At 54.8% G+C, this 19,698-nt stretch overlaps 3 protein-coding genes and 1 long non-coding RNA gene across 5 annotated transcripts in view; 3 read left to right on the top strand and 1 right to left on the bottom strand.

Annotated features, from left to right (window-relative positions):
* The window catches only part of HOXB3 (homeobox B3), a 55,292-nt gene extending 52,519 nt beyond the window's left edge, over positions 1 to 2,773 (top strand). For both annotated transcript variants that reach the window (XM_045586067.1, XM_036450999.2), the window contains one exon: positions 373 to 2,773. In XM_045586067.1, the coding sequence (XP_045442023.1) occupies positions 373 to 1,268 (896 nt within the window). In that variant the 3' untranslated portion in view covers positions 1,269 to 2,773. The remainder of the gene's footprint in view (positions 1 to 372) is intronic.
* Positions 1,666 to 5,220, bottom strand: LOC118726355. Its single transcript, XR_004990280.2, has 3 exons — positions 4,926 to 5,220; positions 3,198 to 3,269; positions 1,666 to 1,731 (listed from the first exon to the last, which is right to left on the bottom strand). It is a non-coding gene; the product is annotated as an uncharacterized LOC118726355 (long non-coding RNA).
* Positions 5,221 to 5,744: 524 nt separating this feature from the next.
* Positions 5,745 to 9,188, top strand: HOXB2 (homeobox B2). Its single transcript, XM_036451007.2, has 2 exons — positions 5,745 to 7,195; positions 8,111 to 9,188. Exons 1-2 carry the CDS (start codon positions 6,814 to 6,816, stop codon positions 8,767 to 8,769), a joined length of 1,041 nt encoding a protein of 346 aa, XP_036306900.1. The 5' UTR covers positions 5,745 to 6,813; the 3' UTR covers positions 8,770 to 9,188.
* Positions 9,189 to 16,836: 7,648 nt separating this feature from the next.
* HOXB1 (homeobox B1) lies at positions 16,837 to 19,340 on the top strand. Its single transcript, XM_036451326.2, has 2 exons — positions 16,837 to 18,489; positions 18,978 to 19,340. Exons 1-2 carry the CDS (start codon positions 17,913 to 17,915, stop codon positions 19,304 to 19,306), a joined length of 906 nt encoding a protein of 301 aa, XP_036307219.1. The 5' UTR covers positions 16,837 to 17,912; the 3' UTR covers positions 19,307 to 19,340.
* The last annotated feature ends 358 nt before the right edge of the window (positions 19,341 to 19,698 follow it).

Raw genomic sequence — 19,698 nt, 5'->3', positions numbered from 1 at the left:
AGAGAGAGAGAGAGAGAGAGAGAGAGAGAGAGAGAGAGAGAGAGAGAGAGAGAAATCCAGCCCCACATAAACAGCCATGTGGCTCTCGGTCTGCGTGACACGATCAAATTTTCATAAGCTGGGGCAGCGAGAGGAGAACAGGTCTCTTAATAAATGCCACTATTATAGAGTGTCCGCTAATGCGACGGGCGGGGGGGGGGGGAGAGGGATGGGAGCGAGGAGGAGGAGGAGGCGGGGACGGGGAGGGGAGGCGGCGGGGGACCCGAGTCCAGGCCTGGATTTATTAAGAAATGATGCATTCAATTTCGGCGTGTTCAGTAATTATCCTTTATTTCATTTTCTCCCCTTCCCGCCCCTCCCCCTCGGATCCAGCGGAGGGCTGCGGCGGCGGCGGCGGCGGAGGAGGCGGAGGCGGAGGCGGAGGAGGCAGCGGTGCAGGAGGAGGAGGAGGAGGAGGCGGCGGCGGCGGCGGCAGCGGCGGGGGAGGGGACCGGAGCCCCCCGGGCTCGGCGGCGTCCAAGCGGGCCCGCACGGCCTACACGAGCGCGCAGCTGGTGGAGCTGGAGAAGGAGTTCCACTTCAACCGCTACCTGTGCCGGCCGCGCCGCGTGGAGATGGCCAACCTGCTGAACCTCAGCGAGCGCCAGATCAAGATCTGGTTCCAGAACCGGCGCATGAAGTACAAGAAGGACCAGAAGGCCAAGGGCCTGGCCTCGTCCTCGGGGGGCCCGTCCCCCGCCGGCAGCCCCCCGCAGCCCATGCAGTCCACCGCGGGCTTCCTGAACGCCTTACACGCCATGACGCCCAGCTACGAGAGCCCGTCCCCGCCCGCCTTCGGCAAGGCCCACCCGAACGCCTACGCGCTGCCCCCCACCTACCAGCCGCCCCTCAAAGGCTGCGGCGTCGCCCCCCCGCAGAAATACCCCCCGACGCCGGCGCCCGAGTACGAGCCCCACGTCCTCCCGGCCAACGGGGCGGCCTACGGGACGCCCGCCATGCAGGGCAGCCCGGGCTACGTGGGCGGGGGCGGCTACGTGGATCCGCTGCCGCCCCCTGCCGGCCCCTCCCTCTACGGCCTCAACCACCTCTCCCACCACCCCTCGGGGAGCCTGGACTACAACGGGGCGCCCCCGATGGCCCCCAGCCAGCACCACGGACCCTGCGACCCCCACCCCACCTACACAGACCTCTCCTCTCACCATGCGCCTCCTCCTCCTCCTCCTCCTCAGGGTAGAATCCAAGAAGCGCCCAAGTTAACGCACCTGTGATGGGAGAGGGAGGGCGGAGGGAGGAGGTAAAGGGGTGGGGGCGGGGGAGAGCCTGGAGGTCTGAAGGAAGAGGCAGGGACTTGGCCACCAGGCTTCCTGGGAAGGATGGGCCTGGAGTCCCTTCCCTCCGTGGCCTGGGAGGTTGCTTTTCAAAGATCCTCCAGCCCTTGTGCCATCTGTCTGCCTGCCCGCCGAAAAGGGGCCCACAGCAGGTTGGAGATGACAGCCTACCCCCACCCCCACCCCCCACCCCGCAATCAACCCTAGGCCTCTGGCAATATGCAGTTGGCATTCCAGGCTTGGGAGTGGGCTAGAGGGAGGAGACAGGGCAACAAGGTAGAGAAGCACATTTTAAAAACACAGACAAGATGGCAAGGCCATCACTAACCAACCAACCAACTTACCGTCAGTCTCTGTGGGTACTTCCCCCAAATCTTGATTGTTTTCCCACCTTGCAATTCTCCTTTAAAAAGAATTAGGAAACGTTTCAAAACCAGGGGCACCAAGCACCACCCCCTCCCACCTCCCCGAAGTCTCCACTGTCCTCCCGTCTCTCGGAGTTAATTGGGCACTCCCTTGTAGCACCATATTTTTCTGCTCCAGGACATTAATATCTCTACCCCGACCCCATCAATTACAGTTTCCAGAGGGCTCAGGGATGGCGAGAGATCTTGAAAGTCAAAGCTGTCTATATTATAAATATCTATATTTTTTTCTTTTATGGAAAAGCTGGGAGGTTGAGGGCAGGCAAAGTGTCAGGACGGAGGGTTTGCCCATTCTACTGCCTCCCGCCCATCTCAGCTCCAGGTCCATCCCCCTCCTCCCACAGAAAGCAATCGGAGACACGAGGTTCTTCTACACTTTTTTCTTCCGTTGCTCTCTTGACTTAACGTGAAAACAGGGTATATTTTAACAAACTGTCTGTCCCAGGCAGGGCTGCAGCTGGGCCCGTGTGCCTTGCTCAACCCCCTGACAGGACACTTTCGTTGCACTTAGAGTTTACATTTTAATGGATATAAAAACAACTGTGAGAGGTGCCTGGGCCTGCAGGAGTCCAGCGTCGCTCAAAAAGTGTGTGTTCTAGTGAACATTTTCATATATATTTATTGGTCATAGCCTGTTAAAATATTTTCTTTTTTTTGTATTATTTATCCCCGTACATTATGTATTTATATGAGGGAAAAAGGAAAAAAAACTGTTTTTTTTTTAGTATTACTTGTTATAAAGGACGTGTTTCCTGTCATGTAAAACCAGCTATTTTAGTTATGATTGTACTCTAGGAAAGAGCTGTAGATTTATGTTAAACTCGTATTTAGGAGCAATTGTAATTAGTTCTAAAAGGCATGAACTCAGCTCCTAATTGTCACTGTATAGTCCTGAATTTGTAGAATTAGAGTTAATTCCCTCTTGGAACTTCCTTTGTTCTTCCGTAGTTACTTTTTTTCCTTACTTAAAAGGGTTGTCTGTCAAACAATTCTTGAATAAACTTTCTGTTATCAATTTTATCTTGTCCTGGTGGTCCAATTTAGATAGCGGACGGAGGGAGGCCCTGACTGCCAAATTTCCCCCAAGGGGATGGGACACCGGAGACCGTCTCCTGGCCCTTTTGTCCCCTGCTCAGGCGCCTGCCTCCCCTGGCTGTGTCTCATGTTTATGTAGCTTTTCTCAGAGGGGCCTGGGCCATCCTGCCAACTCCTGGAGCTAAGACTGATGAAACAAGGTGGGAGGAAGGAGGACTCTTGGGTGCTTTCTCTAGGTCTTTCTGTTTGGCTTCTTTGCCTCTCCATTTTTCTCCCTCATTGACCATTTTTTGTCTTTTTGATCCTTTGGCTACAACTTCCTTACCCAGCCCCCTCACCCCAACAACAACAACAACAACAACAACAACAACACCAACACCCCCGCAGATTGCTGCTCCTTCCCAGCCACCTAAACCTCACAGTCCTCTTCCGGAGCTACAAAGAAGCCGTCACGTGACCCGCAGCCCAACCACCATTGGGTCTAAAATGAAAACAAAGGAAAATGATTAATCTAAAAAAAAAAAAAAAATCTGAGGCCTGGACTTCTAAGGTCAAATCTTAAAACTAAAGTGAAATTAAATTACTAAATAAAAACGGGGGGGGGGGCGGTGGAGGAGGCGCCTTGATTTCCCCAGCCAGGCAGGAGAGGAGGAGGGCGGGAGACGCTGCTGGATCTCAGCGTCAATAAAATAGTCCCCGGGCTACTGGGCGGCTGTTGCCACGATCCTCGGGAAAACGTCATTTCTTAGTCGTGGTTCCATAAAAGTTTTATCACGTTTGGAGCGAGGCTAGAGAGGCTCTGTCAAAGATGAAATGTCACCGCTGCGTCGCTGGAGTCGATAAGAGCGAGGGAGACAGGGCGGCTGAAATATGGAGCTAATTCGCTGAAAGGGAAGCGATGGCTGCTCGCTGAAGAGTTGCATAATTCTAATTGTAAGCGATGCGCAGGCATTGCTTAATTAGGAGCATATATTTGGTGGAAGGGATTGGGGGTGGGGGTTGGGTTGTCGGTGAGAATCCTTGCAGGCCCTCCGCCTTAAAGAGAGGGCTGATTTTCATTTTTATGTTGCATCCTGGCAGTCCAAGGTTAGTAATTACAGTCTTTATGCAACAATAAATAACAATATATATATATAAAAAAAGCAACCTGAGTGCTACTCCCCCACCCCCACCCCAGTGGGATTTTAACTGGACTCGGCTCATCCAAGCAGCAAGCAATTTAGCATCGGGTCAGGCTATAATTTAAAGGCACAAGAGCGTGCAAAGTTTGATTGGGATCAAATAACGCTCAAGGGTTTTTTTTCTTTCTCCCTTTTCCTCTTCCCCAATAACATTTTCTGAATGATGTAACTGGATGAAGCGCCATGTTTGGCTCTGGGGGGTGAGGCGGGCTGATTAGTTAGCAGGAGAGAGAGGTAGGCCAAGAGCCAGGATGGAGCTTGAGTTTGAAAACCAGAGCTTTGGCTTCAAGCTGGTTGGCAAACAAGAGCAATAAGGCGGGCTTAGCTTGGTGTCCCCCACCCTTTTCTTCTCTTTTTTTTTTTTCCTTGAGAGATTCCAGCGCTAGCTCAGCAGCCAAAGTCCTGGCGCAAATATCTTGTGCTGTAAGATCCACAGCACAACAGGGGGCGGGGGAAGGAGGGCTCTCTTGGCCCCTTTTAACACCCAAGTTCTCTGCTGTTCTCTAATCTGGCAGTAAAACCTGTCAGCGGGGTTAGGCGCAGCCGTATTTCCTGCAGGGACAGGCAGAAGCCCTGGACCCTGCAGCCAGCGCCAGAGCCCGGGAACCCCCTTCCAGGGCTTCTCCAGGGGCCGGCTCTCAGGCCTCACTGCACAACTTGCACTCAGCCTCTGCTACTCGGGTTGTTCTGTGCACCCCCGCCCCCCTCCCCGCGCCCCATCCACGCCTCCAATGGGTAAATGGTGCTTTCTGTGGAGCTGAGCTGGACATAGCCGTCCCTGGCCAGCTTGTCCAGGTCACAGCAGTTCTCGGAGCCCTCCAGAGCTTGCCAGACCGGCCACCCCTGTCCCCGCAGCTCCCACCTCCAGCGGGCCCCAACCTCCAGCCCCAACCCTCGATGCAGACAGCTCAGCCTTTTTAAAATACTCACCACCGCCCACGCGGATGAATACTCACCGCCACCCACGCGGCCGTTTGCATTGACAGAAAGTTTCCAGTTCCAGCTCCCGGCTGAGTTGCCATGTCTCTGCTAAGCAGCCTTTCTCCTCCTGGCTGGGCAGCTGGGAGCCGGGAGGGGGAGGGGAGGCCGGAGCCGTGGGAGTTCTCCAGACAAACTTTCCACCCAACTCAGCGCCCCGACCCTCTGTCCCCATTTCCCATCTGTTTCCCCCTCTCCCGGCATCACCTTTCTCTTGTGCTGCCACCACCCACCCCCGGGCCTTTTAAAGGGATGGGGAATTTCGGCTGCTCCCTCTGCCTTCCCAAAGAGCCAAATTCTTTGATGCCATCCGAGGGAGCTGTCAGGGGGCTAAGATTGATCGCCTCATCTCCTCTCCTGTCCCTCTGACCCACTTATTTAAAAACCTTCCCCCAGATTGACTTTTCATTTTCTGCTTGGAGATCTGGTTTACCCACCAATTGCTTGGAACCCTAAGTCTTGGGCCTCCTCCCTGCAGTAAATTGCAGCACGCCCTCAAGTTCCCACTATCTGGATACCTTTAAAATAAATTAAAAAAACAAAACAACAACAAAAACAACACAAAAATTTCCTCTGGGGCCAGGAAAGGAATATCATCTCAGTGGTCATTATTTCCACCCCCTCCATGTTCAGGGAATTCTTTCTTGACAGTGATTCTTTTTTTTTGAAACTAGCACAATGATAAAAATAGGAGGAGGCATCTCTTTATCCTAGGGGGAAAAATCCACCCCCCACCCCAACTTTGAGATGCTCTGAGTTAAATAAATGGGTGGCCACCTTGGTTCTTGTTCATGTTCCTGGGTGTAGATACAGATGCAGACACAGGCTTGAGGTTTGAGCGGTGCTATGCATTTTAGACGCCCCCACCCCCCTGCCCTTGAGGGGGCGTGTCCTGGAGGATTGTAGCTGCCTCCAGGTAAGGAAGGCAGGTGAGGCGGGTGGACACAGGGGCAGCGGCAGGCAGCGCTGCAAACACTGGGCAGAAGGGGAAGTGAGACCACACAGCTCTGGAGGCCAGAGGCGCCATCTATTCCACTCCCCTGTGTCAGCCTGGGAGTGCCTGTCGATTTCCCAGGATTTATCTGTTGCTTTTGGACGGCGGGATGGGGCTAGTGGTGCTGATGACTGTAAATCTCTCCTCTTCCTTATGGCACCTGAACACCCACTTTCCCCAAAGGCTGGCGGGGAAGCCCTTTCTCCTGCCTCTTCCTGCCACAGTGAGATCCTCGCTCTGCCTCCTTTTGGGGGAGGGGGAAGATGTGCTGGCCATGGACAGAAAGCAATGAGCTCTATTAAAATATTTCGAAAAGAGGGAAATCTCTCCCTTAGATACTCTTGTTTTCCAGGCTTCTGGAGGATTTTGATCCTCTGAAGGGGATGAGGGAAATGTCTCTCTCTCTCTCTCTCTCTCTCTCTCTCTCTCTCTCTCCCTCTCTCTCTCTCTCTTTCAAGAAAGGGAGGCATTGGGGAGAGGGAGTGAAGGACTGGGGGGCTCATGGTGTCCAGGTCGGGGGTCCTCTAGAGTTTTTGAATCAATTAAAGCAAATAATGCTCTCTGTTTTCCACCAGGCCCAGACCAGCGATTGGCCGAGTCTGGTCCCGTGACCACGAATTCCCTGCAATTTCGCCAGAGTCCTGGGTTTAATAGAGAGAGTCCCCATACGCTAGTATTTATCGGCAATATACAATTATAAAGGCCCAAAATTAAAAAAAAAGAAAAGAAAAAAAGAGAGAGACAGCAAAATCCCTCCCTCCCAAAATCGCTCCATCACATAAACCTGGGGGGCGGGCAGGAGGGGGGGTCCCTTCCGATCCTCCCTCCTGACGCCCCCCCCCAGCAGGCCCCCTCCCCCACCACGGAAAGCCATGAATTTTGAATTTGAGAGGGAGATTGGGTTTATAAACAGCCAGCCATCGCTCGCCGAGTGTCTGACTTCCTTCCCCGCTGTCTTGGAGACATTTCAAACTTCATCAATCAAGGAGTCGACATTAATTCCTACTCCTCCTCCTTGCGAGCAAACCTTCCCCAGCCTCCAGCTCGGCGCCTCCACCCTTCAGAGACCCGGGAGCCAAAAGCCAGCCGGAGATGGGCCCGCTCCGCCGCCGCCGCCGCCGCTCCCCGCCGCCCCCCGGGCCCCCGAGTTTCCCTGGATGAGGGAGAAGAAATCCGCCAGGAAGCCCGGCCCCGCGGCCCCGTCTCCCCCGGCCGCCTCCTCGGCCCCAGCCTCCGGGGCCGGCTCGCCCACAGGTCAGTAGCGGGGGCGGCAGGGGTGGGTGAAGGGCGGCTGGGAGACGGGGGGAGAAAGCGATGGGGGAGGCAGGGAAGGTGGCGAGCCCGGTGGGGCTCCTTGCCCCGTTGATTTCAGCGACGACGCGGCAGAACAGACCGCTGGGGCTCAGGCCCGGCCGCTGCCGGATTTCTCCCCCCACCCCCACCCCCACCCCGCTTCCCCCCGCAGATTTTGGGCGCTGGCTGGGGAAGAGCCTTTTCTCTGCTACAAGGGAATTCGATTGCCCTTCATTGCGAGGAGGCGGGGGACTGTTGTTGGGGCTGGATGTGAGGACAGGAAGAGATTCGGTCCCATTTCCCCCAGCTCCAGGGAGAATCGGGGAGCCAGGGAGGAAAGGAGACGAGGAACCATCTTTCCTTTATACACGCCCTCCCCGGGTGGAGTCCGAATGAAGGGGTCCCCTCGGAGGACCTGGGGGAGAGGCTCTGAGGTTCCGGGGGGCGGGGGGCGGGCAAAGGGGAGCCGGCTCTACCCCCGGCCTGGCCCGTGGGCGGCTCTCTCAATGCTTCGCCCTGACCCGGGCCGGCTGTGCGGGCGAGAGGGACGGGAGAGGAGGGAGAGCGGGGGAGGAGGGAGAGCCGGGAGAGGAGGGAGAGCCGGGAGAGCGAGCCGCTCCGGTGGGCGGGAAGGAAAAGGGCGCAGCTGCTGCCGTTCTTTGGCGGCGGATGGGAGAGTCTTTTATTGCAGCCGAGCTGAGGCTGGGAGGAGGAGGATGCGGCCGCTCTGAGCTGAGGCCGGGAGGAGGAGGATGCGGGCCGCTCTGAGCTGAGGTCGGGAGGAGGAGGAAGAGGAGGATGCGGGCCGCTCTGAGCTGAGGCCGGGAGGAGGAGAAGGCTGCGGGCCGCTCTGACGCTCCGTCCCTCTCCCCGCAGACGGCCCTGGGCTGGCGGAGGCGGCGGGCGGCGGGGCTCGCAGGCTGCGCACCGCCTACACCAACACGCAGCTGCTGGAGCTGGAGAAGGAGTTCCACTTCAACAAGTACCTGTGCCGGCCGCGCCGCGTGGAGATCGCGGCCCTGCTGGACCTCACCGAGCGGCAGGTCAAGGTGTGGTTCCAGAACCGCCGCATGAAGCACAAGCGGCAGACGCAGCACCGGGAGCCGCCCGACGGGGAGCCGGCCGGCCCGGGCGCCCTGGAGGACACCGGCGAGCCCGCCCTGGAGCCCGCGGCCAGCCCCGGCCGCCTCTCCGCCCCGCAGGAAGCCTGCTCGCACCCGTCCGAGGCCGCTCCGTGCCCCCCGGCGCCTGTGGTCTCCGGCCCCGACGGCGCGGGGACGCCGAGCCCCGGCTGCGCCCCGCGCGGGCCCCGCGGGCTGGACCCGGAGCTGCTGCCCGAGGAGGCCTTCCCGGAGCGGCAGGACTCGCCGTTCCTGCCCGACCTCAACTTCTTCGCGGCCGACTCCTGCCTCCCGCTGTCCGGAGGCCTCTCCCCCGGCCCGCAGGGCTCGCTCCACAGCCCGGTTCCCTTCTCCGAGGAGGACCTGGACTTCTTTACCAGCACCCTCTGTGCCATCGATCTGCAGTTCCCCTGACCCCCCTCCTCCTCCCGGCCTCTCTGCACCCCCTCCCCGCCTCCCTCGACCCCCGACCCCCAAGTGGTTCAGACTTCTCGATGTATTTTGCTAAAATTCAGGTATTATTGAATTAGCGTCTCATCCACTTCCTTTCTTCTCTCTAAAATATGGGATACTTGGGTGTCTTTTTGAAACCACAGAAACATTCCGTTCGGTAGACTCCTTCCAACGAAATCTCAGGAATAATCACACTGTAGGGGAGATTTGAAGGGGATGGGGGACTTTTCTTTAAAAAAGAACTAGAGGAGCCTATTTTCCACTTTTTTTTAAGTTTTAGACCGTAGATTATTTATTAAAACTTTAATAATAGGAAGAGGGGAGAGTATTTATTGTACATTATTTTCATAGATTAAATAAATGTCTTTATTATACGAAAACGAGTGTTTGTGTTGGGACCCAGCCCCTCCCCCCCAAGCCCTCGGTTCTCCCCGGGCTCGGTCTGCTCCTGGGCTGGCTCGGTCCGGTCCGGGTGGTACAAAAACAGCCCCCCCTGGGCCACCGCTGGAAGCTGGGTCACCTCGCCACCGCCCCACCGATGGCCTTGGCCCCCGCGCCCGTGTCCAGGGCCCCCCGCTTAGGAAGGTGGGGTGCGGGGAGAGGAGGCCGCGGACCCGCGGTGGGAGCCCGGGCCCAGGCCTCAGGGATGGAATGGAAACGGGGGGCGGGGGGTCCCCGAGGCCTCCCGGCTCTAAGCTGCCGCGCTCCTAACGGTTTCCCCGGCGCGCAGGACGCCTGGGGGCTCGGCGCGGCGGAGGGAGTGGGCGTCGGGCGTTTCTCGGGAAGCAGACCCGGGCCCGGGCCCGGGAGGATAAAGGGCCTCACGTGGGCGGGAAGGAGCCGCGGAGGCAGGAGCGCGGCCGGCACCGATGCTCTGCGCCCCGCAGTGGCTCCGGGGCCAGGTGAGCGTCCGCGGGGCGCCGGGCGACCACCCCCGGAGCCCGGGCCGCTCGGCAGGCGCTGGGCCTGCGGGGAGGGAGGGGAGAGCGAGGGGCGCGGGAGGGAGACGGGGAAGCAGGGAAGATGCTCAAAATGGCGCTGGGCCGGGCGGCGGGGAGGCGAGGGCAGAGGCGCCATGACGCTGCTCTGGGGCGCGCGGGTCCCGCCGGGGGGCCCGCCCCGCACCCTCTTTCTCCTTTCTGGGTCGTTCAGTGCAGAAAGGGAGCCAGCGAGTCTCCTTCCAGCTTTTGCTTTATTTTATTTTTAAATGAGCCCAATGGATGCCGAGGACGCGAGATGGAAGGAGGGTCCGCGCGGGGATGGAGGCGGAGGGGAGGGCGCGCGGGCCCTGCAGGCCCCAGTCGGTCTGCCGGGGCGGCTCGGGCTTGGGATGCTTCGCTCTGGGAGTGGAGCCTGCCCAGCGCTTTCTCCAAATGCAGACCCACCTGTCTCTGCCAACAACTTCATTTGCCATCTCCACACCCTCTCCGATCCCCCACCTCCCAGGCCTGGCCGCTTGCAAAGCCCGTGAGCGGGAAGCCAGGATCGATCTTCCCCATTTGCCTTCTTTCTTCCGGGGGACGCGGAGATTTAGAGGGCCCTGGGAAGCCATCCATCCTCCTCAGGTTTATTTAATATTTCTCAGGCCCAGAAACAGACACCGCAGGGCTGCCTCCCTGGCAGATGCTGCCAGGATCTAAAATCAGCTTATTTCTTGGGCCCCCCAGACATTCTTCTGGACCAGCAGGCCGAGGACTTGGAGTCCCGGGCACCAACAGGCACAACTGTCAGGAGAAGCCAGAAGCCAGCATAGGTCATGACATAGAGACAGGCCTCTGAATTGTATTTTTTTTTAACTGGACCCTCCACGTGGGAAGTACACACATCTTATTCAGCTGAAATTTAATCCCTTAAACTGTCTTAATATAGAATTCACCTTCTGCACTAAATAATCTTATGTCATGTTAAATGGCACGCATTTCTTTCACAAATAAATTAATATAGAACAATTAGACGCGTTCTAACAACATCGTGTGTCTTATTAGTTTATTTTTCCTCGTAAAATATATAGGTATGAAATAAATTCAATATATTAAAGTAATAATGCACAGCTTATATTGGCTTGTGTGTTAATTCCCCTCATAAATAAGTGAGTGTACAATATATTAAAACCACACTCTATATTTTATTGGGCTATATGTTTATTTCCCTACAAAATATGCCCATAGGCAGTGCTTAGCGTCTTAAAAGCCACAGCACACAGCCATTTCCACGCTAGCAAAATGAAGCAGACGTTTCAGCTGGGGCTTTGATTTCTATGCACAGCCAAACGGGATAATTTGGTCTAATTAAAAATGCCCTTTCAGCTATAACAGGTTGCTCCAAAGATCAAGAATACCAGAAGGATCTTGCTAATTGGCCACCTTCCAGCTTCCTTTGGTCAAAAAGAGAGCACCCTTCATCAATGCCAGGAGGGCAGGATCTGCTCTGCTGGAGAGAATTCACATCTTGGGACCAGGGCTCCGTGTGCAGCACTCAGGGGCCTCTGAGGCTCTGGTTCTGTCAGAGCCTTGCTGCTCTGCGGCCCAGCGGCACCAGCACCACCCGGGAGCTACTTAGAAATGCAGAATCTTAGGCCCCGCCCAAAGAGAATAAAAAACTCCATGTAGCAGGCCCCCAAGTAACTCACAGGCACGTTAAAGTTTGAGAAGTACAGCTAGATCGCAGTGCTACCTTGCTCCCTGCCTTCCTCACATGCTTAAGAATATTTGACCCACTTTCCCTGGCTATTGCCTTTCAAGCTCCTCCCCGCCCCCCTCCCCTCCCCATCTCAGTGCCTGCCTGAGGCTGCATTAGACCGGATTTCTTCTGCCCAAGTGAGTGTGGGGCCGGGAGGGGCCAGCCAAAGGCTCCATCTACCAGTCTAGTTCTAGGCATTGGGGGCGAGAAGCAGTCAATCCAAGGAGATTGGGAGTTTTACATTTCCCTTGGCTGATTATTAGAGAGCATTTGGAACTCTTTTTACAGGCAACACACACACCTCTCTCTCTCTCCTTATACTCACAAACTCCCCATTTCTGATGCTACCACAGCGGAACAAAGAGGCAATGCATTTTCAGAAGGAAATGACTCCTGCTTTCAATCTCCCCACCCAAATTACAATTCAAAGGAATGCCTGGCAATTTGGGATTCACAAAGAATTGGGACTCAAGACACCTGTGTTCCAACTTAGCTCTTTTTCTTGTCTCATCTCTGGGGTCATCCTCTATAGTCTGATTTTCCTGGTTGGCTATGGAGATGGAAGAAGAGGAGGGGTTCCCAGATAAGGCAGTGGACTCCCCAGTGATGACAGGGTGAAGGACAGGGGCAGTGCCAAGTGGCTGTACTCACCTCATCCTGGTTAGGCCAGGACCCAATGTGAGTGGTCTTGGAGCACAAACTGGACATACGTTGAGTGTGGTTGGAATGGGAATATTTCAGTGCCATCCCAAAAGCTGCTTGTCAGTCTGCCCTGCTTTTGATGAGTCATTCTTTTAAGAAGAATGGCTCATTAATATTATAGTGAAAGCCAAGGGCCATTAGACTGAGGAATTTATTTGCAATCACGATAACCCTGAGTCATTTAAAAAAATGTAACTTATGCCTGGACAAGTCCCTTCTAGACCTCAGTTTCTCTATCTGTAAACTAAATGGAAGAACTAAATGCCTCTAATGTCCTGCACATGATGTGCCAAAAGTATATTCGTTAGTCTTCACAAACAATACATTCAATATTTCTTGTAGCTGGTGCCGTGTGCTTTTAAATGGAGGTGCTGACAATTGCCCACCTCCCAAGTATCCAGGAGAGCCATTTTAACAAATTTTAATTTGTATCTTTACACCAAAGTTGTGCCCATAGTCATTATTTAAATGTGTAAGGAGAGAACTCTTTTCAACAGGCATGTAATTGGATGCAGTGCTGTGTGCCAGATGCCAGGCAGTCAATAAGTATGAATATTAAGAAGTGTCCTGGCCATGTTTTCCGCTGGCTTTCCCCACTGCCCCCTTCCCAGCATTTGGTTATGCTTCCCCTTGTTTGAAAAAGAGCAGGATGTTTTATGCAACAAGAGGCAGGCATCACGCTTCTTCTTTGACATGGTGGACTCAAAAGGCCCCCTCCTCAGATTTTATCTGCTTGCTGGAGCACTAGAGCATTGGTACAAATTCTGGATCTCCCTAAATAGCCCTGCGGAACTGTCCTGCCCCCCTGTCCCCCAAGTCTCTGACAAGCACTCAGGGGTCCCTCGTGCAGCTTCTTGAAATGGGCTCTAGTCAAATACCTTTCCTCAGTTTGCAGAAAGTAGGGCCCCGTGTCCTCTCCTCTTTACCTGCTCCCACCCTCATCTATTTCCTCTGTAATCTCACCTCTTTCTCCCTCAGCCTGCTCAGCCACTCCAGCCTCACTTGCCTCCTCTCTCATCTACAAACAGCCAAGGACATTAGTGCTGCAGGGCCTTAAACTGACTGAGCCCTGTGGCTGGAGAGTTCTTCCCAGGAAATGCACACACTCCTTTCCACCTAGAAGTCTTTGCTCCAATATTGGCAAGGCTCCAACCCCCCAATGACCTCTCCAGCTCAGCTCTGTTCTTCTGTCCCCCACTGGGCATCCTCTCTCCAATGGTGAGGCAGATATTTAGTGCCTGAAGGACATCCAACAAACTGCTTCCTCCTCTAAGGAAGAGTCAACAGTGAAAGAATCCTCCTAAAACCTTCTCTGACCACCACAGAAAAGATCACAGCCTGGACAGTCATTCAGATACAAATTCAGCTTGATCAGAACTTGGGGAGGTTTCCAACGTGGGTATTTTGGCCACAACCACCGCAAACCAGTAGGAAATTAGGTCAGTTCTTCCTGTCGCTAGAATCTTTCCTTTTAGAATGATCCCAACTCTCTGACTCACATTTGGACCCAGATGAAAGTTGACATCCTGCTGATCTATCTAGATTCTAGAAGTGAGGTCTAACCTCCCAGGAGGACAGTTTCTGATGAATCCCTCCAGGAAGAGAGACAATGTCCTCCTTAGAAAACTTTTTCCAAATATGAGATCAGGAAGGTCTTGTTAATATCCAACTTCAAACCTTTCTTCTGCATTTTAATGATTTGGGTTCTTTTAGATTATATAATATTCGGTTTCAATTATCAGAATACTCTTCAGCTTAGAAGAAAAAAAAAATCCTGTCTAAATAGAGCCAACTATCGCAATTCTCAGTGAAATTTGCATATGATAAAGTTCATATTGTATAATATATGATATGTTACATGAAAATACAGTACATGTGCTATTTTCCTATCACATATTTCCATATTTTAATATGCTAGTTTTATTAAAAAACAGAAGACTGACTCACACTATTTCAGAATGTGCATGTAATGTTAATATCATACCTGTATAGAGTTCTCTATGGTTTATATTTTCTTATTTACTTTAATATTACTAACAATGCAGTGAAATAAGTACTATTAAACCCATTCTTCTTCTTTGAGGCTGAGACTCAGAAACCAGGAAACTTGTCCAGGGTCATAATGTTTAGAACTGGTCAAGCAAGAATTTGAACCCAAGTATTCTGGCCCCCAAACTGGTAGTGTTTGAATTACAATATGCACCACTTATAGTCTCTGGTTCTTAACCAGATGTGTGACAATGTAATTAGCTTGCATTAAAACAAATACCACTGAGTTTAAAACCATTCTGCCCACAAACAGGAGAAATAATGATAGAGAAAAAGTTATAACCTTGAATATCTTTTTAATTCTTTAAGTTCCAAGCTTTGATGTTGGGCTTGGCCTTCAAGATCCGGGCTGAGGAGAGCAGGCAGAGAGACACTAAAATACCTAAGGAAAGAACTGTACAAATTGCTCCTGCCAATCCCCAGCTAAAACAGCTTCCTCCACAGAAAAGGCCAGAATCAAGTGTAAACTTCTGATTAGAATTGTGTCCATGTCTGCATGCTCATGTGCTAAGGACTAGCACCTCTCAAACATAATTTTCTAAGCATTCCTATGTTCTCCTTACTCTCCTATATGTCATATCTAAGTATATGATATAAATGAGGAAATCAACTTCATTTCACTTGGGTGTTGGGACCATCATACCTTCTCTGGTGAAGTTCATTTGGCCAACCAGAAAACCCTATAGCCCATAGATTACCCCAGATGTGGATTCCTTGTCCTTGTTTGTTTTGTTTTGCACTCAGCTGTGGGATTAGTAGGGAGTCCAGGCTCCACAGACTTTCTCCTCAGGTCAGATGGTGAATCCTCTCTCTAGGAGGAAGAGACTTGGGAATCTAGGGAGCCAAGTTGATTTTTCTCCAAATTCTTTCTGCTAGAGCTGGGAAAACCAGCAGGAACTTTGGGAAAAGTCTTAAATTTTTCTGCTAAGCAAGAGAGGGAAGCAAGACGCAGGGATGAAGTGGAGATGATGGTGACTTTGAAGAGCTGAGGGTAAAGCATTCACTGACAGTATGACTTGAGGCCCTTTTGCCCCACCCCCTTTTCTTTTTGTCATTAATAATGGACTGCTGGTGACTTCAGCTGCTATCCCGGAGACTGCATTTCCCTAGCTCCCATACAGATTTCTGCTGTTTTATTAAACTCATTTGGAATCTACTTCTTCCTTAAGACCTCAGATTGTTCCCATCATTAAGAGGGCAAGGAATGAGGCTCGTAGGTTCTCTCTGGGTTGAGGGAAAGGTGGAAAGAGAAGGCTCAGGTCTCTCAGAGGCAGGGCAGCCAGGCCTAGTTCAGATTTAGGCCTAACTCAAATATAGGCCTAGCTCAGATTTGGGGTTAAAAGAGAAACCTTAGTTTCCTATACCCTTCTTCCTCTAAGGCCACTGTGGAGAACATCTTAAAGTCAGAGGAAAAAGCTGGGAACATCTACAAACCCCAAAAGTTTCTGGGAAATAGAAAGAAATATGCTTACCCTCACCTCAACACCCTTTTCTCTCCAATCTCTCTGCAGGCCCCCCCCCCCCCCCCCCCCCCCCCCCCCCCCCCCCCCCCCCCGCCTCCCATCTCAGTGCTCCTTTCCTTTGTCTGCCCTCCTCCCTTTGGCAGTGAACATTATCTCACCCTCCCCTATTGTATCTCTCTTAAAGGAGCAACCAGCTGTCCTCCTCCCCCAACTTGCCCTGGTCCCAAGCAGGGGTCCAAAGTAACACGTGAGGAGGGAAAGGGGCAAGGTCCTGTGAAATGCTTTAAGGTCTTTCTTGGTTGGGGGCTAAGCAAGGCACAATTATTAAGAGAAGAGAAAGGCGGTGTGACTCTGGGGATCAACATAGAAAGCTGGAGAGGAAAGGCAAAATGATGGAGAATGGGAAACAGAAACATGGAGAGACACAGAGACTGAGAGACAACGTTGGGGTTTGCTGCAGGGTGAGGAGTACGCCCCCTGCCCTTTTTGCGGGCGGGAAACCTGAGTAGTTTGGCAGTCTCTCTCCGGACCTGTCCCACCTGCTTCTCTTCCTTCCCTGAGCTCAGTTGTTTACAAAGATCCCTGCCTGAACTCTTGCCCTCCTGGACTTGCCCTAGCACCAGCCCCGGCCTCCAGCCAGGCAGACACCCTGACAGGTTACAAATGAGCGTGGGTGTTGGATTGCACCACGCTCTTGTCCTCAGAGTCTGGAGGAGGAGAATCAATGGGCTCTACCTAAGAGCTTCTCTGCCAGGCCCAGCCCAGTCTGAGGAGAGTAAAAGAGGCACTTCCTGTCCTCTCTCTCCCCCCCCCCCCCCATTCCTGACCCAACAGTCAAACCAGAGCAGAAAGGGGTGAGAGTCCCCTCCTGAGCCTCCGGACCTCCACCCCGACTCTCCCATTTTCTGAGCAAACTCCCTTGAGCTAGTCTAGAAAATTCATTGAAAATTTGAGTAATCTGGAAGATGTATTTGGTACAGAGCTTATGGATTTGAGGCTTGGGATTCTTTGGGGAGGTGGGGAAAGGAAATGGAGGGTGGTGAAGGGGACAGGGCTAGGAGGGAACTAAATAATTCAGGACGCACACTAGTTTTCAACGCCTCAGAAAAAAAAGAATAAAATTTCCCTCCTCTTCACCTGTAAACATCACCCAGCTCGGAGCTCATGACTCTCTGGAGGGATCCAGGGAGTTATCTGAGTTTGAGCAAGCGAGCCAGCTACAGCTATGGATGGCTAGAGAGAGGATAAATACATCTTGAGAGATGAGTTGATGGATCGGTAGGGAGCAAATATAAATATGGAGAGAGATGGACGAACGGAGAGATGGATTGAGACAGAGGGAATATAAAGAGAGGCTGAGGGAGAAAAATGGATGTGGGAATGAGGAGAGAGCATTTAGGAGGAGAGATGGAGAGAGAAATGGGGGCATTTCTCATTCTCCATCTGCATTGCTGCCCTGTTTCTCTCCCTGAAATGCCAGCTTCCCACCCTTCCTATAATGAATTCAACATCTAGATTCTAGACCCCGCCTCACACCCCGAGGTGTTTTTGCACCCTTTTCCTTCACAGTCTCACAGCCACCCATTTGGCCCAAGATAACATACCTCCCCCGGCTGTCCCAGCCCACCACCCCTGAACAAACTGGGAGAAAGAAGCTGGGAGTGGGAGCCCTGGACCACGCAAGGAGGCTGGATTCCTTACCTCCCCTTGGGGGGAAGGCCCCCTTGGGGGGGTGGGAAGAGTGAGGGGCAGCTGGGTTGAATTTGCCCAAATCTAATAACCCAGGAGCCTATTGACGGTCTTGGGGGTTGGGAGGGGAGGAAAGTCTTCAATATTCCTCCAACTTTCCCCCCCTCTCCCTCTGGTCCCTTCTTTCCAAAAGTCTTTGAAGAAAGATGTTTTTGACGCTTCCACGTCGCTCTCAGATGGATGGGCTGCGGGTGATTGAAGTGTCTTTGTCATGCTAATGATTGGGGGGTGATGGATGGGCGCCGGGGCTGCCAAACTCTGGCCCACCGCGCCCATTGGCCTGGGAGAGATCACATGCGCCCCTCCACCCCCACTCTCTGCCCCCTTCCTGGGGGAGCGCCGGCCCAGGAGAGCCGGCCCGGGCCATGGACGCAGGCCTCCGCGCCGTGACATACTGCCGAAAGGTTGTAGGGCAAGAGGGTGTCTCCCCCGAACGGGCCGACCCTCCTGCGGCCGCCACGCATGGACTATAATAGGATGAACTCCTTCTTAGAGTACCCACTCTGTAACCGGGCACCCAGCGCCTACAGCGCCCACAGCGCCCCTACCTCCTTCCCCCCCAGCGCGGCTCCCGAGCTTGACAGCTACGCAGGCGAGACCCGCTATGGCGGGGGGCTGCCCAGCCCCGAGCTGCAGCAGAACCCAGGCTATCCCGTCCAGCAGCCGCCTCCCGCCCTGGGGGTGCCCTTCCCCAGCTCCGCGGCCTCGGGGTACCCCCCGGCCACTTGCAGCCCGGGCTACGGGCCTTCCCAGTATTACCCTCTGGGCCAAGCAGAAGGAGACGGAGGCTATTTCCATCCTTCCAGCTATGGGGCCCAGCTAGGGGGCTTGCCCCACGGCTATGGGGCTGGAGGCGCGGGCCCCGGGCCATACCCTCCGCCGCAGCCCCCGTACGGGCCGGACCAGAGAGGCGCCTTCGCCCCGGCCTATGCTGACCTCCTCTCCGAGGACAAGGAGTCGCCCTGCACGTCAGAGCCCAGCGCCCCCACAGCCCGGACGTTCGACTGGATGAAGGTGAAGAGGAACCCGCCCAAGACAGGTAGGGCTCAGGCGTGGCCACCCTCCCTCCGGGGCCCCAAAGCGGCTCCTGCACCGGGGTGCCCTGGGCCCAGGCTGGGCTCCGTGCTCCCAGACGCTCTGAGAGAGGCAGGTAAGAGCCCCCCCCCCCCGCCCCCCGCCGGTCTGAGGCCCGGTGGGGACCCCACTGAGTGAGTGCGGGTCTACCCTTCAGAGGAAGTCTCGCCTCACCCCCATCCGTGTGCCTCGCACAGCCCTGGACCTGGCGCGCCTAATGGGCCGGGTGGGGTGTAGTGGGGTAAGGTGGGGTGGGTGGGGGATGGAAGTGTGGGGCAGGTTGCTCTAGATTTGGGGAACACCTTGAGGGTGGGGTGTGCCTGGTGATGCCGGAGAACTTGGAGAGCAGAAGTTGGACAGAACGGTGGGGGTGGGGGGGTGCAGAGGGCCCAGGAGGAGGGGGCGAGGAGAGAGGTGAGATAACGGGCCTGCCCTCCTCCGCCCCGCCCCCAGCCAAGGCCTCGGAGCCGGGCCTGGGCGCGGCCGGCGGCCTCCGGACCAACTTCAGCACCAGGCAGCTCACCGAGCTGGAGAAGGAGTTCCACTTCAACAAGTACCTGAGCCGCGCCCGCCGCGTGGAGATCGCCGCCACCCTGGAGCTCAACGAGACGCAGGTCAAGATCTGGTTCCAGAACCGGCGCATGAAGCAGAAGAAGCGCGAGCGGGAAGGGGGCCGCCTGCCCCCGGCGCCCCCGGGCTGCTCCAGGGAGGCCGCGGGGGACGCCTCCGACCAGTCCGCCGGCACCTCCCCCGAGGCCTCGCCCAGCTCCGTCACCTCCTGAACCAAACCCCCACCCGACGGGGCCCCCGGCGCCGCCGTCCAGCCTCCGCCATCCCTCACCCGGGGACTGGGCTTTGCTCATGGGAGATTCTCACCCAGTTTGGAGCTGCCTTAGCGGGCAGCAGGGAAACCCTTTCCTCCGGGGCCGGGTGGGATGCTGATGGCTGGGGACCCCAGGCAACCAGAGGCGTGGGGACCCGCCCAGGTGGGTGGGAGCCAGCGGGAGCCCCTGAGCTCTGCTGGCCCTCACCACTTGCGTTTGCTCAGTTCAGTGCCTTTCAGCTGCGAGGACTGCCCTCTTGCACTCACCCCTGTCCTAGGCACCCCCTCCCCCCCTTCTAGGCCTGGGACAGAGAGAAGGCCTAGGAGTGTCTCGCGTGGGACGTGTTTGGG

Source organism: Pipistrellus kuhlii, unplaced genomic scaffold (assembly GCF_014108245.1).
Source record: "Pipistrellus kuhlii isolate mPipKuh1 unplaced genomic scaffold, mPipKuh1.p scaffold_m20_p_22, whole genome shotgun sequence".
Taxonomy (NCBI): domain Eukaryota; kingdom Metazoa; phylum Chordata; class Mammalia; order Chiroptera; family Vespertilionidae; genus Pipistrellus; species Pipistrellus kuhlii.
The sequence above is the reverse complement of the archived record's forward strand: the minus strand, read 5'-3'. Positions and strand labels throughout refer to the sequence as shown.